This window comes from Armigeres subalbatus, chromosome 2, assembly GCF_024139115.2.
Source record: "Armigeres subalbatus isolate Guangzhou_Male chromosome 2, GZ_Asu_2, whole genome shotgun sequence".
NCBI classification, from domain to species: domain Eukaryota; kingdom Metazoa; phylum Arthropoda; class Insecta; order Diptera; family Culicidae; genus Armigeres; species Armigeres subalbatus.
The window spans coordinates 130,721,628-130,749,534 of NC_085140.1; the positions used below are offsets into that span (position 1 = coordinate 130,721,628).

At 38.4% G+C, this 27,907-nt stretch overlaps 1 protein-coding gene across 2 annotated transcripts in view; it reads right to left on the minus strand.

The window, feature by feature from the left end:
* The window catches only part of LOC134210848 (uncharacterized), a 331,227-nt gene that overhangs the window by 81,525 nt on the left and 221,795 nt on the right, over positions 1-27,907 (minus strand). For both annotated transcript variants that reach the window (XM_062687203.1, XM_062687202.1), the window contains 2 exons: positions 19,076-19,160; positions 18,008-18,038 (listed from right to left, as the gene is read on the minus strand). In XM_062687203.1, the coding sequence (XP_062543187.1) occupies positions 18,008-18,038; positions 19,076-19,156 (112 nt within the window). In that variant the 5' untranslated portion in view covers positions 19,157-19,160. The remainder of the gene's footprint in view (positions 1-18,007; positions 18,039-19,075; positions 19,161-27,907) is intronic.

Below are 27,907 nucleotides of genomic sequence, written 5' to 3' on the forward strand. Positions count from 1 at the left end.
ATGTGTTTGTGAGTATATCAAACACACGCTAAAAAGATACCACGCACAATTTTTTTGTGATTTGATTTTAGGAAAAATACGAACAAAAAATCGGGCAATGGCATTTATTTAAAAAAAAGTGTTAAAATACAAATGCTTCTATTCAGATTTTTACGCAGACCATGAATTATATCAAAAGTGATAGCGACACCGTAGTATTTACCTTTATGTGGCTGACAGAACCGTTTTCCTTTTGCAACTTCAATACTTTCCAAGCTCATCAAAAAAAAATCATAACCATCCCCGTTCCTACATAGCGCATTTCAACCATAAATAATTGCCTACTTTTAGGGTATTATTTATTATTCAACTGTGAAACGTAGTGTAAGAATTGGGTGGCTCCAGCGGCTGGATAGAACAGTGCTGCCCATTATTCAACATATGAAGACTCACAAGGTGGAATATATTGTTAATATACTATACTACGACGAGCTTCGTTTCACCTAAAACTGATTAATTAAATATTTGTTACATTATTTAAAAGACGATTAAGTATTCGAAATTCGCAAATTTGGATTCCATTTTTTAGATTAATTTTCGATTAAAGCAGAAATTTGTACTTCATTTGTACGGGAGTCCCCCTTCCAGAAGAGTAGGGGTCTAATACCATCATAAGAATCTTCATCGTTTCCAAAAACCTCTACATACAAATGTTCATGCCGTTTCCTAGTCTATAAGGGCAGACAGACAAAAATTCATTCTTATGTGTATAGATTTGGTTTTACGTAGTTATGTCGAGCGGTCGTGTCTTGTACACAACCACCATGATTTTTTTGATGAAACAAACATATCATGTAAGGACCGCAAAGAGCAAGTTGTTTATTTGAAACTGGTTGATAGACTTTTGGCATTACAAAACTCTAAGACTCTAAAGCATTACAAAAGACAACAAATGTAAATCTTGGCAGCGAACAAAAAGCATATAAGTTCCCTTCTCTAAAATGGCCACCATTATTCAAAAAGGTTGAAAATGGTAAAAGTTATGAAACGGTCAATATCTGGGAACGGGTACCCTATCTGCCATTCACGTCTGTTTTTGTTGGCCGCATAAGGGTTAAATTTGTTTTACAATGTGTTTAAATACTTTTGCCTATCTGTCTACATGACATAAAATTGATGCCAAGGCTAAAAATTCATGTTTTGCTTTAAACCAGTTTTGATAAACAAAGTTTGTTCCAAAATTGAGTGAAGTGAGATGAGCGTGCGGCCGATTAATATGAATGAATTTACTACTCGAGGTTATAAACAACCAGCATTTGGCACCAATACATTACCAGTTTTCTACTTCCATGTCTAGTTGCTAAAGGGAGCAAACTCATTGCTGATAATACAAATTGCTATGCCAACAGAAGAAACGTTAACCTGTAACTTTATATTAAATTTACTGAGATTGGGGTAACAGCTGTTATATTTAGTGAATACCAACCATCAAAGAAAGAGCATACAAATGTATACCAGTTAAACTGGACCTGTGTTTTAGTGTAATTATTCATTATTTTTATCATTCAATTTGGCGAATGTCTTAGACTGCCAAGAATAGGTATTTTCCCCTATTTCTTTTAAACGACGCCATATTCATGATGATACAAAAACGGAAAAGCAACACGTGTTTTACGTATTTTCCCGAAATCTGATTCGATATCTTAACTACATCGCGACGACTAAAACACGCACTGCACAACACGATGGCTAATCCGAAAAAACACGCACTGAACTGATTAGCCTTATTACCGGCCGCGCAATGCAGAACACAATATTTCTGCAGATCGCGTGATCGTTCTGCTGTCCGAAACAAAAGAAAACACGCACTCCTTTATTAATAAATTCATAATGAGTCCAGTAAACTAAACGTATAAAAATTGATGGTTGTATAGTTTGGCAAAACTTATTCTTGGATGATTTCTAAACATATTCAAATAATAAATTTTCAAGTTCATCACTAATAAATAAATGAAGGTGCCAACGTTCACCATCGTTGGATCCAGCGTTTATATTTTTATCTCACTGATCAATTTGACAATCATTAAACGTTATTTTTTCTTCAGGTGTCAAGCTTTTTGAACAAGAAATATGCATAACACTTTCAGAGAGTTTCTAAGATACCATGAACAGATGATTTAAAGCACATTGAAATATAATGCACTTTGATTGCCCAACTTACTTATAAGACGATAGCATTTGAACTTCTGGCAAAAGACAGATGTTTGGGAATAATTACGATAATCTAGACAATTATAAAAAGGATAGAGAACAGGACCCATATCCTAGTCAGAAAGACACTCCTGTTTCGTTACGATTCTATATGTAGAATGAAGACATGAAATTCATTCAGTTTAAATACCGAAAACAATAAAAGTACTCCAGTACCAGTACCAGTCTTGGGTTAGAAATTTTGGAATTTGTTAGATTTAGACAAAGCAAGACCATGCTGATGGCGGCTGGGTTCGATTCCCGGTCTAGGCAATTTTCGAATTGGAAATTGTCTCGACTTCCCTGGGCATAAAAATATCATCGTGCTAGCCTCATGATATACGAATGCAAAAATGGTAACCTGGCTTAGAAACCTCGCAGTTAATAACCGTGGAAGCGCTTAATGAACACTAAGCTGCGAGGCGGCTCTGTCCCAGTGCGGGGATGTAATGCCAATAAGAAGAAGAAGAAGATTTAGAAAGTTGCTTCTTCTACAAATGTGTTCAAAGTTAAAAACAGTATTGGAACAGATCATATTATTTTGGATCTTGATCGCTTGGCGGCGCTAGATATGGGTATTTATGTAAATTGTTGAGTTAAATATTTTGGAATCCGCCACGCCGAATCCTATGGTTTTCTCATGTCGATGCTGTCGACAAAAAACAATCGGCGCGTCGCTCGCTGTTCGAAAATCTACCATGCCGATTGCTATGGAATTAGGGTTATGCGCTAATTCGTCCATGGCGCTAGCATTCGTCATATCAAATTCTAAATCACTAAATACTCGCGAATCGTAAACTAAAATAATGAACTAATCGTCTGGCGAGATAGAAAAAAGTGTACACTACGATCTGCATTCATTTAAATTACATTCCGGTGTTACTTACTTGAAATACAGTTAAATTTAACTTTGCGGCAGTGACTTTTTCACAATTTCCTACGTTATCCGTGCGACGAAGGAAAATTCAGTTCGTTCACTGCTGGGTGGTGCGAATAGAATCGATTTGGTTGTCAAACTGAAGCCAAAATTTTCTATTGTGCCGGAGCCAAACATTGAAGATTGTGGTTATGTTCGTTTCTGATCTAATATTGAGAAGTATTGTTAGTATTTGGTGAAAAAAAGAAAATAAACTTTGTTTGAATTTTGTACTCTTTGTAACAAATATTCTCACATTATATTTCGAATGGATAATTAGTAGGAATGCAACTAAAAAGCACTCTTTACGAAATTTCATGAGATTCAGCAGCTGATTGAAGCATGAATGTATGTAAATAATCGTAAAGTCATGTAGAGTCTAGCGCATTTGTGCGCTCTCAAGCAGCGTGGAAAGAGAAATTCGAAGAGCGGGAAATGTTTGACAGCCAAGTAACTGCAAAATAATTTTGTTTATGGGAGTGATTTCAAAATATCCCTTCACTCGCTTGAGCGCAGAAAAGCGGCTCTATCCGCAGCACCCAGGTTCACTGCTGTAGAAGACGCGCAACACCGTCACCAAAATCAACGTAATTCACTGATTTTCACCGCACTTTTTCACATAAATTTCTCACTGCGCACTAAATAAAAGCAATGTTTATTGCTGAAGTGAAAACTAATTGAAAAATAACTACCGGAAGGCGTTCAAATGATCTGTTTTTTCAAACTTTAGAGCGTTTGAAATTTATTTTCTTCGTCGCCTTGTTTATAGTCGAAAAACGCGTTGCCAAACTGGCGGTTTGAACTGAAATAATCTTATGTTACACATCTGATAATACATCACGCAGTCAATAAAAGTGGGGTTTTCAATTATTTTCCGCTAGTGTAATAAAAGAAAAGTCTTCCAAATAAATATTTTTCATACACACTCGTCATTCACACTAAAATTTTCCACTATTTTAAAAGTTTGAAACAGGAGAAATAATTTCATAACAGAAATCTGTTGGCAGCACTAGAGGCCTGGATAAGAGAAACGCGGATAGAAAATATGACTCTGCCAACACTGCATTCAATATTCTTCATCAAAGAACAACACGTGAAAAGGAAGAAATGGTTTATGTAGGTAAAATCTCACAATCCGTTATTTAATGTGTCCACATCAGGGTTGTAAATTTTCGGCAGCACTGGATGAAGGTGATGTTTTTTTATATCATGTTTTTATTTTCTTCCTGCTTTGAAATCAACCTCACATTCCCGGAGAGGCAGAAAAGTAAACAACAGAACTCACATCACCCACTGCGCCGCGAAGATGAAATCTACCACAGCAAAATGTACACATTCACCCAGCAAATTGAAAAAATTCACCACGCGTTTAAATGGGCCACTCACAGTCATATGGTAAGGAGCGAACTGAGCAGCATGTCAGAGTGACTTGTGAGTGGCTGAATGCGAAATTGAAAGGTCGGGTTGGAAATGATTTTTCGGCTGCACCCAGTCGCACTCACCACGGCGGCCAAGAAGGCGACTGCAGATTATACTGAGATCCATGTTTTTCACTGCATTGACTGTGAAATATTTCTACCCTGGTCCACATCACATGACAATAGAATACAATAAACAATGCAATTTAATTTCATAATCTAGAAATGACTTGCATATATTATTGTAAACTAATGTAAAATGCATTCAAATTTGTTTATTTAAAAACGGCATTAAATCAAATTTAGCCGTTTTCAGTATTTGAGCCAACATTTTGGCTGCTTGACAGGTCTCCTGCTCGATTGGCTGCTGTTTTTTGACGGTTCGATTGGCGGCACATACCTATCCGCGTTTCTCTTATTCAGGCCTCTAGGCAGCACTACCCACGTACATGTAAAGCATGTGTGTTAGTTGTTTGACAGGCTGAGGCATTTAACTGAATGGCAGCACAATCAAAACCATTTTTATGCGGTCGAAATGGGATTGCACTAGGAAATTTTTGTTAACTGGAACCGAAATAAACTTTCAAATTTGACTCTCAAAATTGACCGAAATGATAGTTATTCTGCATAAAGTCACAAATAAGTCGTCCAGTTATCCAAGAAATGGCTTGAGCTCAGGAACAAAGATTTCCAGTCCTGTTTTAAGTATGGTACATGCTCCTTGTGGTACAGAGAAAGAATACGTAGATGATCAATTTTCCGGTTTCAAATATGGTACATGCTCTCTGTAGTACAAAGAACAGAATGCGTTCACTGCATATGTTCTTGGTCATCCAAGAAATCCCTGAAGTAAGGCCTTTCGATCTACACGCGTAACTGAAGATCAATTTTCCGGTTTCAAATATGGTACATGCTCTCTGTAGTACAAAGAACAGAATGCGTTCACTGCATATGTTCTTGGTCATCCAAGAAATCCCGGTAAGGCCTTTCGATCTACACGCGTAACTGAAGATCAATTTTCCGGTTTCAAATATGGTACATGCTCTCTGTAGTACAAAGAACAGAATGCGTTCACTGCATATGTTCTTGGTCATCCAAGAAATCCCTGGAGTAAGGCCTTTCGATCTACACGCGTAACTGAAGATCAATTTTCCGGTTTCAAATATGGTACATGCTCTCTGTAGTACAAAGAACAGAATGCGTTCACTGCATATGTTCTTGGTCATCCAAGAAATCCCTGAAGTAAGGCCTTTCGATCTACACGCGTAACTGAAGATCAATTTTCCGGTTTCAAATATGGTACGTGCTCTCTGTAGTACAAAAGAACAGGATGCGTTCACTGTATATGTTTTTGGTCATCCAAGAAATCCCTGAGTAAGGCCTTCCGATCTACACGCGTAACTGAAGATCAATTTTCCGGTTTCAAATATGGTACATGCTCTCTGTAGTACAAAGAACAGAATGCGTTCACTGCATATGTTCTTGGTCATCCAAGAAATCCCTGAAGTAAGGCCTTTCGATCTACACGCGTAACTGAAGATCAATTTTCCGGTTTCAAATATGGTACATGCTCTCTGTAGTACAAAGAACAGAATGCGTTCACTGCATATGTTCTTGGTCATCCAAGAAATCCCTGAAGTAAGGCCTTTCGATCTACACGCGTAACTGAAGATCAATTTTCCGGTTTCAAATATGGTACATGCTCTCTGTAGTACAAAGAACAGAATGCGTTCACTGCATATGTTCTTGGTCATCCAAGAAATCCCTGAAATAAGGCCTTTCGATCTACACGCGTAACTGAAGATCAATTTTCCGGTTTCAAATATGGTACGTGCTCTCTGTAGTACAAAGAACAGAATGCGTTCACTGCATATGTTCTTGGTCATCCAAGAAATCCCTGAAGTAAGGCCTTTCGATCTACACGCGTAACTGAAGATCAATTTTCCGGTTTCAAATATGGTACATGCTCTCTGTAGTACAAAGAACAGAATGCGTTCACTGCATATGTTCTTGGTCATCCAAGAAATCCCTGAAGTAAGGCCTTTCGATCTACACGCGTAACTGAAGATCAATTTTCCGGTTTCAAATATGGTACATGCTCTCTGTAGTACAAAGAACAGAATGCGTTCACTGCATATGTTCTTGGTCATCCAAGAAATCCCTGAAGTAAGGCCTTTCGATCTACACGCGTAACTGAAGATCAATTTTCCGGTTTCAAATATGGTACATGCTCTCTGTAGTACAAAGAACAGAATGCGTTCACTGCATATGTTCTTGGTCATCCAAGAAATCCCTGAAGTAAGGCCTTTCGATCTACACGCGTAACTGAAGATCAATTTTCCGGTTTCAAATATGGTACATGCTCTGTAGTACAAAGAACAGAATGCGTTCACTGCATATGTTCTTGGTCATCCAAGAAATCCCTGGAGTAAGGCCTTTCGATCTACACGCGTAACTGAAGATCAATTTTCCGGTTTCAAATATGGTACATGCTCTCTGTAGTACAAAGAACAGAATGCGTTCACTGCATATGTTCTTGATCATCCAAGAAATCCCTGAGTAAGGCCTTCCGATCTACACGCGTAACTGAAGATCAATTTTCCGGTTTCAAATATGGTACATGCTCTCTGTAGTACAAAGAACAGAATGCGTTCACTGCATATGTTCTTGGTCATCCAAGAAATCCCTGAAGTAAGGCCTTTCGATCTACACGCGTAACTGAAGATCAATTTTCCGGTTTCAAATATGGTACATGCTCTCTGTAGTACAAAGAACAGAATGCGTTCACTGCATATGTTCTTGGTCATCCAAGAAATCCCTGAAGTAAGGCCTTTCGATCTACACGCGTAACTGAAGATCAATTTTCCGGTTTCAAATATGGTACAGGCTCTCTGTAGTACAAAGAACAGAATGCGTTCACTGCATATGTTCTTGATCATCCAAGAAATCCCTGGAGTAAGGCCTTCCGATCTACACGCGTAACTGAAGATCAATTTTCCGGTTTCAAATATGGTACATGCTCTCTGTAGTACAAAGAACAGAATGCGTTCACTGCATATGTTCTTGGTCATCCAAGAAATCCCTGAAGTAAGGTCTTTCGATCTACACGCGTAACTGAAGATCAATTTTCCGGTTGCAAATATGGTACATGCTCTCTGTAGTACAAAGAACAGAATGCGTTCACTGCATATATTCTTGGTCATCCAAGAAATCCCTGGAGTAAGGCCTTTCGATCTACACGCGTAACTGAAGATCAATTTTCCGGTTTCAAATATGGTACATGCTCTCTGTAGTACAAAGAACAGAATGCGTTCACTGCATATGTTCTTGGTCATCCAAGAAATCCCTGGAGTAAGGCCTTTCGATCTACACGCGTAACTGAAGATCAATTTTCCGGTTTCAAATATGGTACATGCTCTCTGTAGTACAAAGAACAGAATGCGTTCACTGCATATGTTCTTGGTCATCCAAGAAATCCCTGAAGTAAGGCCTTTCGATCTACACGCGTAACTGAAGATCAATTTTCCGGTTTCAAATATGGTACGTGCTCTCTGTAGTACAAAGAACAGGATGCGTTCACTGTATATGTTTTTGGTCATCCAAGAAATCCCTGGAGTAAGGCCTTCCGATCTACACGCGTAACTGAAGATCAATTTTCCGGTTTCAAATATGGTACATGCTCTCTGTAGTACAAAGAACAGAATGCGTTCACTGCATATGTTCTTGGTCATCCAAGAAATCCCTGAAGTAAGGCCTTTCGATCTACACGCGTAACTGAAGATCAATTTTCCGGTTTCAAATATGGTACATGCTCTCTGTAGTACAAAGAACAGAATGCGTTCACTGCATATGTTCTTGGTCATCCAAGAAATCCCTGAAGTAAGGCCTTTCGATCTACACGCGTAACTGAAGATCAATTTTCCGGTTTCAAATATGGTACATGCTCTCTGTAGTACAAAGAACAGAATGCGTTCACTGCATATGTTCTTGGTCATCCAAGAAATCCCTGAAATAAGGCCTTTCGATCTACACGCGTAACTGAAGATCAATTTTCCGGTTTCAAATATGGTACGTGCTCTCTGTAGTACAAAGAACAGGATGCGTTCACTGCATATGTTCTTGGTCATCCAAGAAATCCCTGAAGTAAGGCCTTTCGATCTACACGCGTAACTGAAGATCAATTTTCCGGTTTCAAATATGGTACATGCTCTCTGTAGTACAAAGAACAGAATGCGTTCACTGCATATGTTCTTGGTCATCCAAGAAATCCCTGAAGTAAGGCCTTTCGATCTACACGCGTAACTGAAGATCAATTTTCCGGTTTCAAATATGGTACATGCTCTCTGTAGTACAAAGAACAGAATGCGTTCACTGCATATGTTCTTGGTCATCCAAGAAATCCCTGAAGTAAGGCCTTTCGATCTACACGCGTAACTGAAGATCAATTTTCCGGTTTCAAATATGGTACATGCTCTCTGTAGTACAAAGAACAGAATGCGTTCACTGCATATGTTCTTGGTCATCCAAGAAATCCCTGAAGTAAGGCCTTTCGATCTACACGCGTAACTGAAGATCAATTTTCCGGTTTCAAATATGGTACATGCTCTCTGTAGTACAAAGAACAGAATGCGTTCACTGCATATGTTCTTGGTCATCCAAGAAATCCCTGGAGTAAGGCCTTTCGATCTACACGCGTAACTGAAGATCAATTTTCCGGTTTCAAATATGGTACATGCTCTCTGTAGTACAAAGAACAGAATGCGTTCACTGCATATGTTCTTGATCATCCAAGAAATCCCTGGAGTAAGGCCTTCCGATCTACACGCGTAACTGAAGATCAATTTTCCGGTTTCAAATATGGTACATGCTCTCTGTAGTACAAAGAACAGAATGCGTTCACTGCATATGTTCTTGGTCATCCAAGAAATCCCTGAAGTAAGGCCTTTCGATCTACACGCGTAACTGAAGATCAATTTTCCGGTTTCAAATATGGTACATGCTCTCTGTAGTACAAAGAACAGAATGCGTTCACTGCATATGTTCTTGGTCATCCGATAAATCCCTTACGGAGGCCCCCGAGATCTACACGCGTAACTGAAGATCAATTTTCCGGTTTCAAATATGGTACAGGCTCCCTGTAGTACAAAGAACAGAATGCGTTCACTGCATATGTTCTTGGTCATCCAAGAAATCCCTGGAGTAAGGCCTTCCGATCTACACGCGTAACTGAAGATCAATTTTCCGGTTTCAAATATGGTACATGCTCTCTGTAGTACAAAGAACAGAATGCGTTCACTGCATATGTTCTTGGTCATCCAAGAAATCCCTGAAGTAAGGTCTTTCGATCTACACGCGTAACTGAAGATCAATTTTCCGGTTTCAAATATGGTACATGCTCTCTGTAGTACAAAGAACAGAATGCGTTCACTGCATATATTCTTGGTCATCCAAGAAATCCCTGGAGTAAGGCCTTTCGATCTACACGCGTAACTGAAGATCAATTTTCCGGTTTCAAATATGGTACATGCTCTCTGTAGTACAAAGAACAGAATGCGTTCACTGCATATGTTCTTGGTCATCCAAGAAATCCCTGGAGTAAGGCCTTTCGATCTACACGCGTAACTGAAGATCAATTTTCCGGTTTCAAATATGGTACAGGCTCTCTGTAGTACAAAGAACAGAATGCGTTCACTGCATATGTTCTTGATCATCCAAGAAATCCCTGGAGTAAGGCCTTCCGATCTACACGCGTAACTGAAGATCAATTTTCCGGTTTCAAATATGGTACATGCTCTCTGTAGTACAAAGAACAGAATGCGTTCACTGCATATGTTCTTGGTCATCCAAGAAATCCCTGAAGTAAGGCCTTTCGATCTACACGCGTAACTGAAGATCAATTTTCCGGTTGCAAATATGGTACAGGCTCTCTGTAGTACAAAGAACAGAATGCGTTCACTGCATATGTTCTTGATCATCCAAGAAATCCCTGGAGTAAGGCCTTCCGATCTACACGCGTAACTGAAGATCAATTTTCCGGTTTCAAATATGGTACATGCTCTCTGTAGTACAAAGAACAGAATGCGTTCACTGCATATGTTCTTGATCATCCAAGAAATCCCTGGAGTAAGGCCTTCCGATCTACACGCGTAACTGAAGATCAATTTTCTGGTTTCAAATATGGTACATGCTCTCTGTAGTACAAAGAACAGAATGCGTTCACTGCATATGTTCTTGGTCATCCAAGAAATCCCTGAAGTAAGGCCTTTCGATCTACACGCGTAACTGAAGATCAATTTTCCGGTTGCAAATATGGTACATGCTCTCTGTAGTACAAAGAATAGAATGCGTTCACTGCATATGTTCTTGGTCATCCAAGAAATCCCTGGAGTAAGGCCTTTCGATCTACACGCGTAACTGAAGATCAATTTTCCGGTTTCAAATATGGTACATGCTCTCTGTAGTACAAAGAACAGAATGCGTTCACTGCATATGTTCTTGGTCATCCAAGAAATCCCTGAAGTAAGGCCTTTCGATCTACACGCGTAACTGAAGATCAATTTTCCGGTTTCAAATATGGTACATGCTCTCTGTAGTACAAAGAACAGAATGCGTTCACTGCATATGTTCTTGGTCATCCAAGAAATCCCTGAGTAGGCCTTTAGATCTACATGCGTAACTGAAGATCAATTTTCCGGTTTCAAATATGGTACGTGTTTCTCTGTAGTACAAAGAACAGAATGCGTTCTTTGCATATGTTCTTGGTCATCCAAGAAATCCCTGAAGTAAGGCCTTTCGATCTACACGCGTAACTGAAGATCAATTTTCCGGTTTCAAATATGGTACATGCTCTCTGTAGTACAAAGAACAGAATGCGTTCACTGCATATGTTCTTGGTCATCCAAGAAATCCCTGAAGTAAGGCCTTTCGATCTACACGCGTAACTGAAGATCAATTTTCCGGTTTCAAATATGGTACAGGCTCTCTGTAGTACAAAGAACAGAATGCGTTCACTGCATATGTTCTTGGTCATCCAAGAAATCCCTGAAGTAAGGCCTTTCGATCTACACGCGTAACTGAAGATCAATTTTCCGATTTCAAATATGGTACATGCTCTCTGTAGTACAAAGAACAGAATGCGTTCACTGCATATGTTCTTGGTCATCCAAGAAATCCCTGGAGTAAGGCCTTTCGATCTACACGCGTAACTGAAGATCAATTTTCTGGTTTCAAATATGGTACAGGCTCTCTGTAGTACAAAGAACAGAATGCGTTCACTGCATATGTTCTTGATCATCCAAGAAATCCCTGGAGTAAGGCCTTCCGATCTACACGCGTAACTGAAGATCAATTTTCCGGTTTCAAATATGGTACATGCTCTCTGTAGTACAAAGAACAGAATGCGTTCACTGCATATGTTCTTGGTCATCCAAGAAATCCCTGAAGTAAGGCCTTTCGATCTACACGCGTAACTGAAGATCAATTTTCCGGTTTCAAATATGGTACATGCTCTCTGTAGTACAAAGAACAGAATGCGTTCACTGTATATGTTCTTGGTCATCCAAGAAATCCCTGAAGTAAGGCTTTTCGATCTACACGTGTAACTGAAGATCAATTTTCCGGTTTCAAATATGGTACAGGCTCTCTGTAGCACAAAGAACAGAATGCGTTCACTGCATATGTTCTTGGTCATCCAAGAAATCCCTGAAGTAAGGCCTTTCGATCTACACTCGTAACTTAAGATCAATTTTCCGGTTTCAAATATGGTACATGCTCTCTGTAGTACAAAGAACAGAATGCGTTCACTGCATATGTTCTTGGTCATCCAAGAAATCCCTGAAGTAAGGCCTTTCGATCTACACGCGTAACTGAAGATCAATTTTCCGGTTTCAAATATGGTACATGCTCTCTGTAGTACAAAGAACAGAATGCGTTCACTGCATATGTTCTTGGTCATCCAAGAAATCCCTGGAGTAAGGCCTTTCGATCTACACGCGTAACTGAAGATCAATTTTCCGGTTTCAAATATTTTCTGATTATAAAAATTTGATTCTATCATATGTACCACAATGGATATATTACATTTACAAAATAGGCCTGTAGATCATTGGTTACGCGTGTAGACCTGGAGGCCTTCACTTCAGGGATTTCTTGGATAACCGTAAAGATCTTCCATACGCAGATTCTGTTAAATGTACCACAATGGGTACATTACATTAACAAAATAGGCCTGTAGATCATTGGTTACGCGTGTAGATCTGAAGGCCTTCACTTCACGGTTTTCTTGGATAACCGCGAACGTCTTTGACACGCAGATTCTGTTATATGTACTACAATGGGTACATAACATTTAAAAAACAGACCTGTAGGTCATTGGTTACGCGTGTAAACCTGAAGGCCTTCACTTCAGGGATTTCTTGGATAACCGTGAAGATCTTCCATACGCAGATTCTATCATAGGTACCACCATGGGTATATTGCATTTACAAAACAGGCCTGTAGATCATTGGTTACACGCGTAGATCTGAAGACCTCGACTTCAGGTATTTCTTGGATATCCGCGAACGTCTTCGATACGCAGATTCTGTTATATGTACTACAATGGGTACATAACATTTAAAAAACAGACCTGTAGGTCATTGGTTACGCGTGTAAACCTGAAGGCCTTCACTTCAGGGATTTCTTGGATAACCGTGAAGATCTTCCATACGCAGATTCTATCATATGTACCACAATTTTATTACATTTACAAAACAGGCCTGTAGATCATTGGTTACGCACGTAGATCTGAAGACCTCTACTTCAGGTATTTCTTGGATATCCGCGAACGTCTTCGATACGCAGATTCTGTTATATGTACTACAATGGGTACATTACATTTACAAAACAGGCCTGTAGATCATTGGTTACGCGTGTAGATCTGAAGGCCTTCACTTCACGGTTTTCTTGGATAACCGTGAAGATCTTCCATACGCAGATTTTGTTATATGTACTACAATGGGTACATTACATTTACAATGCAGGCCTGTAGATCATCGGTTACGCGTGTAGACCTGAAGGCCTTCAGGAATTTCTTGGATAACCGTGAAGATCTTCCATACGCAGATTCTATCATATGTACCACAATGGGTACATTACATTAACAAAACAGGCCTGTAGATCATTGGTTACGCGTGTAGATCTGAAGGCTTTCACTTCCGGTATTTCTTGGATAACCGCGAACGTCTTCCATACGCCGATTCTGTTATATGTACTACAATGGGTACATAACATATATATGTTATATGTACTACAATGGGTACAAAAAAACAGGCCTGTAGATCATTGGTTACGCGTGTAGACCTGAAGACCTCCACTTCAGGTATTTCTTGGATAGCCGCGAACATCCTCCGTACACATATTCTATTCAATGTTTCACAATGTACACATATCATATTCAGAACAGGCCAATAATAATTGAATTTATGTTATTTTTATTTAACACGGTATGATACCGCATAAAAAACTAATTTGGTGTACTTGTAGAAATCGCACACCAATACCAACAGATTTATTTGACAGCAATCCATCGAATTTTAGAATGGACAAATGAAAATTCTCATGGACGTGAACAGATTTTCGTAAAACAAATTTAAAAAATTTGAAGGGTATTTTTGATTGCCGATTCTCAATAAACTATGATTTGTTCAATGCGCTAATAGTACACAATAAAAAAAATAGGAACTCTAAAATACGTGCTACATACAAATTAGAAAGAGTCGGTAGTTGGGCTAGCGTATAAATTAGATTTGAAAACCAAGCACTACCTACTACGACGGAATTAGCTCACTACCCTACTATTAAAACAGTAGGCATAACATATTATATAGCTACATTGTTAAACGCAACCTTACGACAACTGCAACTAGCATGGAGCTGATTTCTTGCTAAAAAGTGCAAAAAAGTTGTTCGAAAATACAGTTTTCATTAGCCATCGAGCAAGTTAATACAGTGCGTGTTTTAGTCGTCGCTAAATAATTAAGATATCGAATCAGTCTTCGGGAAAATACGTTAGACACGCGTTACTTTTGTCCGTCTTTATATTATCATGAATATGGCGTCGTTTAAAAGAAATAATCTTGTCGCTTACCAAGGCGATTTCCAATAGATTTCCTTCCCAACCAACATACTATTCCTTTCCAGTGCGCTCATGGAGATGCAGAGGATTCTTTTGTCGCAATGAATGTTGAACTAATTTTCCTCTCCTTATTCTAATTGACTGTGAGGACGTGCCCGGTATCGTTATTGATCTTTAAAGAAACTCCGAAGCATGTACTGTACAGTAAGAATAGCTTTCTAGTCCCGAGAAAACTATTCAATTGATGAGTTGTTAAAATTTTTTGGAAGAATGGTAATATCTAAAACATATTCAAAGAAATTTCTGAAGAAATTCTCCAAAAAAAATGTTGTAGCATTATCTCATTGAGTTGAATGAGCAATTACTGGGAAATACCGGCAGGAATTTCCAGGAGAATTTCTAGCGATATTTATTTGGAAATTTCCAGGTATTCCTAATCTTCTTACCTTAAGATTTCTAAAGGAATAACTGGATGAATGTACAGAGGATTGGTAAGGAATTTTCTGGAGAAATTCGTATTTGAATTTCCATAGGAATTCCCGTAAGATTTCTCGAATGAAGAAGGCATGTCTTAAACATATCTGGGAAAATTTGCTGGGTGTCGATGAAAAAATTGTTTTATCCCAACAACAAAATTTATTTTGATAAGAAAATTATTTTGAGCTTTTTAGTGGAATGTTTTCACCTGTCATAAGACGAGTTTAAACAATCCCATTGAATTCCACCACTTAATTGTATCCTGACAGATACGTATTTCGACCTCAACAGTAAGGCCGTCTTCAGTGTCTTGTACTGAATGTCGAGTCAAGTACAAGACACTGAAGATGGCCTTACTGTTGAGGTCAAAATACGTATCTGTCAGGATACAATTAAGTGGTGGAATTCAATGGGATTGTTTAAACTCGTCTTATGACAGGGGAAAATTTATTTGCTCAATCAATCGAAGGTAAACTTTTCCAAACAACTATTTTAACGCTTCCAACTATTTTTGAAGCAAAAAAAAAATAAAAAGTAACGTTTTTAACATTGTTCACATTCTTTAGATTTTGAATCAACATCAGGCCAATTCTTCACGCTGGTCTACACGTGTAGCAATTTATCTTTTTTTTTCCTTTTGGTTTTAAAAATAGTTAGAGTCTCAACAAAATTTCTTACGGAAAGTTGGCCTAAAATAAGTCAAAGAATTTGCTGAGATAAGGCCGATACAAATATTTAAAAACTATTTTTTCCCCTCCCCCTCGGATTTTTTTGCCACGAAATAATATTTTGAGAGGGCAACAAAATAAAATTCGGATAATTTTAAGGATTTTCAAAACATTGTTTAACAAATCCGAGGAGTTTTTGGATTTGTTTCATTTTAATATTTATTTCTTATTATTTATTGACCTTTCGGAGACCAGTAGGACAAAATGTTAATTAAATATTTATAACGGCCTAATAGAAAATAATAAATTATTTTACGCGAAAAATCTATTTTCAGAGAAATCTGGAGAAATTCAAGAGGAATAGTCGGGATAATATCAGAATAAATTGCGTAATTTTTAAAGTGGCTCCTAGTCGATTTTGAGGATATATTTCCAGAGGAATGTTCAAAGGAATTCCTGAGAAATTTCCGGAACTTCCGGAGGATTTTCCGAAGGAAATTCCGAAGCAATTATCGGAGGAACTGGAGGATTGCAGATTGTTTATTGATTTCGAAGCAGATGATGCCTGAACATGGTTTTCCAGCGATACTGATTTAGCTGCCACATGCAGTGCTTTATGAGTGATGTTCTTTATAATCTACTGATCAACATTACACTTGTGGGTACAATAGGGGATCTGGTGTGCAGATGGTATATGATCGTGGGATTCGCGAACGACATCAACATTATTGAAAATTGCAATCGCAGGTCATATTGGAGGCCAATTTCCCAAGTCAGTCATTACGCCGCTTGGTACGTTTCGACAGAACCCCGACCATTTAGTTTATTACAGTTGGGAGTGCCTCGATTTATTGATTTCTTCATACTAATTTCAAAATTTATACTTCCTCACTCGATGGTCCTATCAATCAATGGGTTTTAAGGAAACTTTTCTCTTTATACTTCGATCTTTTTAGTTTTGTTTCACCAATAAGAAGCGGTGAATGCCATTTACGAAATCACTTTTTCAATTTTACTTTTTCAACATTTGGTCGAACAGGTAATATGGCAGATCATGTTGATTGGCCGAACAGGTCATTTGGCCGAAATGGTCGTTTAGCAGGATACCATCAAAACTCCATGAGTCGATATTGAATGGACCATCTATTCATGAGATGTGTCATAGGAAATCCTTGGGAAGCTGTTTGACCTTTGACTATATGCCATTTAGCCGAACAGTGAAAAGTGTTAGGTGACCAATGCTGAATAAAAATGTAAGACATCTCACTCTTCATTTCTTACTTCGTACTACTCATATTTTACTTTTATCTTCTCAATCATATATTTTTAGCCGTAAAACCATCTCGTACAAATGACCCTTTCTTCCAAACGACAATTCCAGCCAAAAGGCATTTTCGACCAAATGACCTATTCGGCCAAATGACATTTTCGGCCAAAAAGCTCTTTCGGCAAAACCACGTTTCCGCCTTATAACCGTTTCGGCCAAACGTCCAATTCCGTCACTTAACTTTCGGCCTATCATATTATTCGATCTAGTGACATTTGGCCTTTGACATTTCGGCTTTCGTCCGAATGAGTTTCGGCCAGACGACCCTTCCCCAGCATAAATAGAAAATGACTCTTAATTGAGTGTTATTTACAATAAAGTTGAAGCGGGTGGCATTTGTATTTTTGCTAGAATACCTTCTGTAAAACTATCGAGAACACAACACCCAACAGTGTCAATGGTTATCTCGTTAACAAGAACCGTGTAGATTGCCCAAGTCCATCCACTGTGGATAGTGCTGAGTTGTTGTTTCACCCCAGCGCATAGCCTCTCAGGTTCTAGTTACTCGTGTCATGCATTTCTGAAGCACTTAGGCATCAACACCATGCTGCTGGATAGTGTTGCTGGGCTGCCTGTCCGGCAGCGAGAGCAACGCAATTTCACGCTGGTGCACGTTTTAATCTTCATAAATTTCCTATCGTAATACTCGCGTTTCGGTGGTATGTTTGTGTGTGTGGGTAGGCGTCTGTATGACATGGCAGAGCAACTGCCAGTTGTGGTTGATGATACGGAAAGGAATGGCAGTTATGGTGTGAGCATTTCTTGTTGGTCATTGCTCAGCATAGTGATGCTCGGCTACACGTGTAGAATATACGAGGTTGTAGTTTAGAAAACATAATTAAAATGATAATTACTCACCGTAATTTAAGTCTATGTGAGGACCAAAAAGCTGTTGAACAAAGAGAAAAAGCGATTAGATATAAGATGCGAGATCATACAACTAAGGAATGTACTGAAATAAGCTTGTCTTTTTTCTAACATGGTTTCAAAAGGCAAAAGGTTCTTCTATTGCATGCCACCTTGATACTGAAAGATAAAAAAAAACTTCACCTCAAACTAACATCACTTCAGCTTAGCATTGCGCTTATTTTGTCATTATACCACACATAAATAATCTCCACAATGCTATAATTTCCATTTTTAAAAAGTAGACGGTAATTCAACTAATCTGAAATAGTTTCAGTTTGATACTTTCTGAAGTAGAAAGTAGGTGAAGCGAACAATTTCGCTTCCATTCTAGAGCACATAGAAAACGAATGGTGAGAAAACGGAAGTTTCAGACGAAAACTTCTCTTTTCAATGGGTTGACTTTTCTGTATTGTCGTTCCATTTCGATTGAGACCCAGCACTTACCTACAATGGACCACAGTGTTGGATATTTATTGATATTGACTGGTGAACCTTTTCCTCTTCAAGAACAAAAATACTCAGCGTGGAACGACAAATCAACAGAAGTTAAGTGCGATTGGCGATGGATGGCCCTTTGGTTTGGGTTTTCCTTCCGAATGAGAAAGAATTGAAGTACATGAGTTGAATTGAAGTACGTATAGGGCACTAACTGGATAATTTCAAGTCAATCTACCACGTGATCTTATGTGAGTTAGTTCTAAAACGGAGAATATAACAGAATTGTCTCGATTTCAGTCCAATGATTTATAGATGGATCATCTGGTTAACAATGAAATTTACTGGCTCAATGCTCTTCTAACGTATTTTTTTTTTTCTTTCCTTTTTTGACATTACAGTCCCTACTGAAACATTTTCCGTATCGCGAAAAGTTTCCTCCTTTTCGGGGCGGGAATCGAACCCACACTAGACAGATGACGTCGCTAAGCGGACGGCCACGAAAACCACATATTGCAAAAAACACCACAAACACCAAAACGATTGGATGAAAAGGGAAAAAACTAAAAACCGAACTCTCACCTGATTATCTGTGTTTATGGAGAAGGCTGTTATATCCAAAATCCGGCTGAGTGCAATGCTGAAGAATGTTTGAATCCACATTGCGCTGAAAAAAAAAGAAAAATATATTCGTTAGCTGAAGTGCTGCATTGAAGGAAAAAGTTAACAAAAGAATAAAAATTGCAAATGAAAGCAATTCAGTACCTATTTCAGTTTCAGTATCACATCCGGATCAGCAAACATTTCTGTCTTATCGCGCAGCATCGAGTAACTCTAACGAGATTTCTTTAATGAGCTGTCAAACTTTCCGGACCTAGTCCGCCACAATTTTCCGTTTTTCCGCCTCACCGATCCGACGACAGCGGTATAGAAATGGTGAACGGTAAAGTTTTTTTTTATTACGTGAGAAAAGGTTTTCAGTTTTCTTTTCCTGGCGTTTCTTTCGAGAGCACATCCATCGGAACGGTATGAATTTTGTTAGAACGGAAAGCAGAAGGTACATGCCTATGAATGAAAAATAGAACACGATCACGGAAGGGGCGCCTTTCTCGAAATTGGTGCCCAGATTCGGGCAAGTTTGAAGAAAAAAAACTAAATGTAATCTTCTTTAAGATTTCTTCAGGTGTAAATGGTTCTCTTCAGACTTTGAAGAATATGCTCGCATAATAAATCAGTAAAAATCTATGAAAAGCATTCATTTTCACTTGTCATAAGACGAGTTTATTATCCCATTTAATTCCACCACTTGATTGTAGCTTTAATAGATACGTATTTCGACTTCAACAGTAAGGTCGTCTTTAGTGTTTCGTACTTGTCTTGACTTACTAGTGAAGTACAAGACTCTGAATTCCACTAGAAGCTCAAACCATTTTTTTAGCATTCAATATGCCAATGTAAAGGTTGAAATGTAAATAGCAAAAAAACAAAACCCATTTAGAATAACTGGATTGACATATTGAAACCTTGATTGTAACATAGGATTTACTGCAATTTAGAACTGGTGTAGAAAATAATATATAAATAAATACTAGAAATAGGTGTAAAGTAAAAAAATAATATGCTTGAATCGTAAAACCTCTTCCCCTTTATTTGTAAACACATTCATCAAATTGTATGACGTGTTTGAAAAAATCAGATATCTTCGACATTTTCTTAAAAGGTGTTTGTTTCTTTTTCCAGTTAATATTGGAACATTTTCCACTCCATCATGGGGCGCACATTATGCTGCCGTTCTATTCTTTCGCTTTTCCACTAGCGTCGATGATGGCGTTTTCGTTGCGAACCAAAATTTATGATTCCTGGGACGGGCGGTCTCGACGGAATCATCCGTGCGAATTGAACCGACAGAAAAATTGGAAAAGATTTTTTTTTACTATATTCAGACCCAACCTCCCAAAGGATCCGCACGGGAAAGCCGTTTGTTACGGAAGTGAAATGGTGCTTTCGATGCGAGAACACAAAATAGTCGGAAAGAAATGCAAATTTGTGTGTTTGTTCGTCGGATTTTCTCGGCGGTGCTCTTTGGTTGTCGAAGAGAGAAAGTTACTTATAAACATGCTTCAAGGGTAGGGTGACCATATCGAATTTTTGCAATGTGAATTTTGGCAACAGGCGTAACCAAACGTCGGTTTACTCTTTTCAAAAGTGGATCATCCAGCAAGTGACCCATTTAACTAAATTAGGTACTTTCAGAGTTACTGGTTCATTCCAGGTCATCTACGGTGTCACTGGAATTCTGGCCTTAAAATCATTACGAGTAAACGATGGTCACAAAACAGACACTGAGTGATCCATATAACCAAACTGGATATGCCTTCAACATCGACTCAGAATCGTTTAATTCTATGTCATCCGCGAATTCCCTGGAGTACAGGTCTTAATTCTATATGTGTTAGCAAAGATCTAAAAATTCTTTTAAAAAAGAAAGATGCTCTTTGTAAGCCATAGAACGATAAACGCTTCTAGATCCCCGTCTTCGTGAATAGCGAAGCAGTGACTATTCAAATTCAAGATCTTCCTCCTAGATTGCACACAACGGGAGCGGGCCATTTGGCATAAGGTCATTTGGCATAAAGGCCATTTGGCATAACGGTCATTTGGCATAACGGACATTTGGCATAATTGTGACCAGCGTCAAAAGTAAGGGTCTTTTGGCATAACTTTTCTTTGCGTTCGCTGAATGGTGACTAAGTGGTGCGGGAAACACCCCGGAATAATACCGTGGAGAATCAAATTTCGGACACACTCAAACTTCGGACGCTTCAATTTGTATGGGAAATTTTCTGAAATATTTCATCGAAATGTTTCGTCAAGGTGGGTAGGAAGGGCTAATAGTTTTAGCTTGTTTTAGCATAGTTACATTCTAATAAGACATGTTAAAATAATGCAACGAAATAATTAAAAGACAGCCTGTGCTGTGCAGTGAGAATTGTTTTCAATTATTCTTCTCGTCACTGCGTAATCAGGTGTCCGAAGTTTGAATCTTTGTGTCCGAAATATGAATCAAACCCCGCCGGTGTCCGAGGTTTGAATCAAACAGAAGCCGGACATTTTCATAATTTGCAAATATTCTTCGCAATATCTTGCACATATTAAATACGTAATTCAAAGATGAATACTTTACTTCATGATTTCAATGGTAGTTTAAACAGTGTGATTCATAATGTGATTAAACAGGATGATTATATATCAGAAAGTGCTTAAGCGTCCGAAGTTTGAGTTTGCACGGTAAATATAACACCCGTCGATAACAATTTAAAAAAGACATTATCCCTCGTGTAAATAATGCATTTACAATGCTATGCAAAAGTAGGCGCATGCCGGGATTAGAGCAATGGTGGATGCGATCCCTTCTTTTAAAGAAGGCGCTTGCATGGATTGTGAGAATGGGGGATGTGATCCCTTCTTTAAAAGTAGGCGCTTTCCCGCATTATGACCATGGTGGATGTGATTCCTTCTTGCCCGGATTGTCGCTTGCCCGGATTGCGACAATGGTGGATGTGATCCCTTCTTTAAAAGTAGGCACATGCTCGGTTTAAGGCCATGGAGGATGCGATCCCTTCTTTAAAAGTAGGCGCTTGCCTGGATTATGACATTCTTTAAAAGAAGGCGCATGCCCGGATTGAGGCAATGGTGGATGTGATCCCTTCTTTAAAAATAGGCGCTTTTAAGTATTATGGCAATGGAGGGTTTGATTCATGTGACTCCTTCTTTATAAGTAGGCGCTAACCGGAAATAAATCAATGGTAGATGTGATCTCTTCCCCGAGTAGCACAATTCAGATTGATTTGGTTGCACTTACTCATTTTATTTTTATTCCTTTCTTTATTTGGTAGGCACTCTGTGTTAACTTAACCGCTACTGTGCCGAGATCTTTTTTTTATTCTTTATTATAGTGATTTTTAAGTGTAGTACAAAGTTCATCACTTAACTGTGCCGAGATGTACTGTGGTACTCTGCAGCCAGAATCCACACAGAATCTATTTTTAGATCTTCCATTATTCCTTGTTGTTGTCGTTGCTGGTTCATCTCACCGGTAGTCCATTTGTCCGTGTCGTGAATCCAATGATCGTTGCATTGATCGGTTGCCATTTATCCGGGTACGTTGGAGGAATGCCTCCGAGAAGAACAATTTGCCAGTCGTCATCAGGCAGTCGTAACAGCAAGGGCGCTCCCCAATACGCCACCACATAGGCTGCGCATCCGGCGACTGACGAGGGTTTGGTGGAGGGGCTGGGAATCGAACCCATGACCAATTACGCTACGGGACCCCCTCAACAGTTAGTCATATGTGACTTGATTGGTTTTAGTAACTCGTCTACGACAAGTGTATTGCTTTAGTTTTTAAAGTGAGGCGCCTGCCCGGATTAAGGCAATGGTGGATTTGATCCGGTCTTAAGGCGCATGCTCGGATTGAAGCAATGGTGGATGTAATCCCTACTTTAAAAGTAGGCATATGGCCGGAATAAGTCAATGATTGAAGCAATTCTGCCGTTTTGTTATTTCATTCTTCCGGAAAATGTCTACCATCATCATCAGTCTAAGATGCATGCATCAGTCTAAATTTATCAGAAAACAACGTCGACCTTTTATCTACGCTAAACATTACATGAAATACCCCTTTCGCTTTCACAGTTCAAAATTATGCCAAATGTCCCTTTATGCCAAATGACCCACTCTTTTCTTTCAGTTCTAAATTATGCCAAATGTCCGTTATACCAAATGACCATTATGCCAAATGGCCTTTATGCCAAATGGCCTTATGCCAAATGACTTTATGCCAAATGACCCAGACCCGCATGCAACTATTGATTATGCGTGTTCTACAAAAAGTGTACGCTGTAAACCAGTCTGGGTCATTTGGCATAATGTCAATTGGCCTAACGCTATTAGGCATAAAGTTATTTGGCATAAGGTTATTTGGCATAACGGACATTTGGCATAATTTAGAATTGTGAAAGGGAAAGACTAATATGATGTATGTTTTTCATAGACAGAGTAAGATCTAGGGTGATGGTAGATATTTTCGAAATGATGGACAAACGAAACGACAGGACAACTTCCGAAAAAAATCACGTCCATCATTGACTTATTACAGGCAAACGCCTACACTCAAAAAGAATCTGAATTCCCGTTGCTTGAGGCCGGACAAACGCCTACTTTTGAAGGATAGATCAAATTCAAGATTGTCTTAATCCGGGCAGAATCACATACACAATTACCTTACCTCTTTTGGTAAATGCTAAGTAAAGCGTACCATCGGTACTTCGCGTACCCAGCAACTCCTATATCTACCTCCTCGTGGCGCTGGCCGGGATACGAGTAACCTTAGAGAAGATCGAGTAACCAACCCCGGTGGAAACTATGGTCGCATGCTGACAGGGAAGAGGGTAGAGTTTCAATTTCCCGGCCATTTTTGCTGTCCCGGGATTCGGGATGAAAATTCTTGTGTATCCCGAGAAATCCCGGGATCCCGGAAATTTTCAATGTTTTTAAAAACATTTTTTTGTTTTGAAAAAGTTTTTTTCGAAGTTTAGGGGTAAAGTTCATATTTTAGAAAGGCCAGATGATACAGAATTAAAATTAAAACTAGATTCAATTTTAATTTCAATCGATCCTTGGTTTGACTTTAAAAAAGCAAATAGTATTTGCGTTTGTATCGGTAGGTAGGGTTTCTGGAACAAATGGTCGCCGAGTTCTAAAAGACGCGTTCGCTGTTCATCGAAGTAGGCTTGATTGTTTGTACATTTAGACTAAGCATATGCGGTATTTCGAAAAAATTCGTGTTAGGGCATTCGAAACGAAATTCCGCGGAATTTCGCGGAATTTGAGTATGGCGAAATCTGATTTTCTGATTTCGTTTCGTATCGTTAAATTTCAAAAATTTCGACAGAAAAATCATACTTTCAACGAAATTAAACGGAATTTCGAAACGAATTTTTAATAATTCCAATTTCCTTATCTTAAAAAAAATTCGGCTGCGCCGCTGAATAAAGCCATTCAAGCTCTATTTAAAATTTTATACATATAATATTTTTCACTAAATCTCACTGGTTCTCTCATGGTTTTTATTTAAATTTACTGATTTGTGTATGTAATATGTAATGTATTATGAGGCGATTGTTCGAATTGTGCTCCTCAAGTTGTGGAAACTCTTCGATAAGCGAAATAATCCTCACTGGTCTACTGGCTATTGTCCGTTTTCCGTTGTCCTTTGAAAGTATTCAGTTTGAACAACCAGCAATGAAATGGAGCAATGTTTGACAGCAATGAAATGGAGATGGTGACGTTTCAGAAGTTTTCCTGATTTAGTTAATTGTTAGATCTTTTCAGATTTAAGAATGCTCCAGATTTGGGGCATTCTCTGATATCTCATTTATTTCGGATTCTGGAACTGATTCGTATCTTTCCGATTGAGATCATTGTCATGACCTAAACTTCTACCTTCAGATATTTTTGATTCCAAATATCATGGAAATTTATAATTTTTTCACAATATCTAGATCTCACAGATCCAGATTATTCAAATGATTCAGAATCGTACCGGTTTTCCGTCACAACCGTGCTGGCGCAGTGCGTTTTTCGTAGGGCAGTTTGAGCGCATTCCACGGATATTATCGCACCGCAGCGCATTTTAGAATTTGTGAAAAGTGATGAAACGAAAAAAGGTTTTTATCTAGTAGTCACGATTTTCGTTTATCTTCCAAGGCTAACTCCATAAATAAAATAAATGATGGGTGAAAAATGCCCCTCACCATAAAAAACTCACAATGTAAAAAAATACTCGCTTAATATTTCCAATAGACCTTAGTAAAAAAATAGAAAAAAATCGAGTTTTGTTTTACAATCAACAGCTTTCATACTGTTTAGATCTGTTGAAAATGACATTTTGGAAAGTTTTACAGATTCAATAAATCTTCATGAATTTGGTCCAAAATTAACCTGGAGACTTTATTCAAGATGTTAATTGAAATGGAGGGGAGGCGCTCTGAATCTGTAATACTTTTCAAAATGGTGAACAGATCTAATCAATATGAAATCTGTTGATTGCAGTTAAAAAATCGGCTTTTTAATTTTCACTGAGGTCTGTTGGAAATTTTAAGTGATAAAAAAATGTTCACGTTGTTCATCCCTCACAATTATACTTTTGAAAATGGTGAATAGATTCTAAATGATCTGTTACTTACTTACGTACTTTTGTAAAATTAAGCTAGATTCACCCAATGGCATTTGGGTGACAATTATGTAGATTGAAATCAGTATAGTGATTCAGTTTCAATTCAAATTTTCGATCACTGGTCTAGTTTGAACCTGGAGCAAAATAGAACGAACTCGCTGGTTTCCCCAGCAGTGTACAACACATGTTTTTAAAATTTTATGATATAATTATGTTGCTGCCAAGAAAAGCGCCGTAATTGCAAAGTGGATTGATTCGTAGTTAAAATGACGCATTCATGCACCAAAATATTTGAAACTCGTGATTCATTCGTGGTTCAAATCTGCAGAAAATAGAACTGAGCGTTATGCCAGTTTTAAGTTTTTGACAGATGACTTGTATAAAAAATTAATCCAGAACAGCTGCCGGGCAAATAAATGTTTCAGATTCACATTTAAAATGAGCATTGCTGATTTTGATCTTAGGCCGTTACATTTAACAAAGATTATGTCCTATTGATGCCGGAAAGGTCAAAGGGGAGGGGGTAATAAAAGAATTTGTTGAAGAATGTTTAGCTAATCCTTATAATTTTCCGAAATTCTTTTTTGTTGTCGCAATAAAAATTTAATTTTAGAACAAAAAAAATACTGGAGGGGGGCAATTGTTTATATTTGTATCGACCTTCTCATCTTCTCACTGGCATTACATCCCCACACTGGGACAGAGCTGCCTCTAAGCCAAGGTTTCTAAGCCAAGTTACCATTTTTGCATTCGTATATCATGAGGCTAACACGATGATACTTTTATGCCCAGGGAAGTCGAGACAATTTCCAATCCGAAAATTGCCTAGACCGGCACCGGGAATCGAACCCAGCCACCCTCAGCATGATCTTGCTCTGTAGCCGCGCATCTTACTATCAATCGTATCGACCTTATTGGACTCAAAAAATATTAACCAAAATAATGTTTCCCATAAAATTTTTTTATCCGTTTTCTGTGCATTATGTAGGGGGAATAACGGCTTTGGCAGGTTTTGTTCTATTATTGGCAGGAGGGTTTTTTATGACTGACTAGGCTCAAATTTGGCCTAAACATTCTTTGCATATCTAAGAATATTGTGGCCAAATTTCATAAAATTCGGTCGACAAAAACCCCCCTGCCAATAATAGAACAAAACCTGCCAAAGCCGTCTTTCCCCCTATATAATGTTTAAAAAACTATTTAATAAAAATTCCGCGAAAAAAATAATTAAATTTCGTTTCGTTTCGTAAAATTTCGAATCAGATGGACCCGAATTTCGTTTCGTTTCGAAGTTTCGGAAGTAAATATGAATTTCGTTTCGTTTCGTTTCGATTCAACAGTAGCATTTCTAATTTCGTTTCGTCAGGAAAAATAGTGTTATCGCATACCCCTAATTTAGACCATTCTATGTTTTCATTCAAGCAGCGTATTTTCGGTGGCAATACTAGGTAGTGTCAGACACATCGCTGTAAACCGAAGTTGCGCAGTGGATTCGTACTGGTACCATAATCTCACGAGCCACAACGAAAACATAATAGTAGAGCTCTCTATACGCTATTGCAGGTTACTGACTGATACTTCCACCAGCAGTTACAGCTCCCCCTATTCATCAACAGGTTATAGGCCCAGGAATGGTTTCAGATCTACAACTTAGTGTCGATAAACTACTTCCAAAGACTTTATCAAAGACCAACTAATTAAGTAACTAATCTTTGACGTAATCGCAGTACGGGATCCGGTTGAATCGGTTGTATAAGTCGCCTGGCGCCGTGGGATCATGAATTGACTGCGTCAATCGTGGGTAGCGTCGTACAGAATTCATCGGGGCAGGTCAGCAAAAGTCTAAGAAGAGCTTTAATCCAAAACATTCAAAAGCTGGTTAGCAGAAGTCCTGAAAGAACTCAGACCGAAACATACACATAGGGGACGAAGAGCTCAGGATGACTAGCTCGGTGTTAGGAGGGCCGAGAAGATTATCGAGGCGTGCACAAATGATAATTAAATTACGCGTAAAATAGAATTGCAAAATAAAATAAAATAGAAAAGCAAATATAAACTTTATTTGATTTATTAAAACTATTTTCACATCAATCAATGAATTAAATCAATTTAGATTTAAAATTAAAACTTTTATTTTTGTCCTTTTTTATGCTCCAAATATGTGCATCAAAATGAAT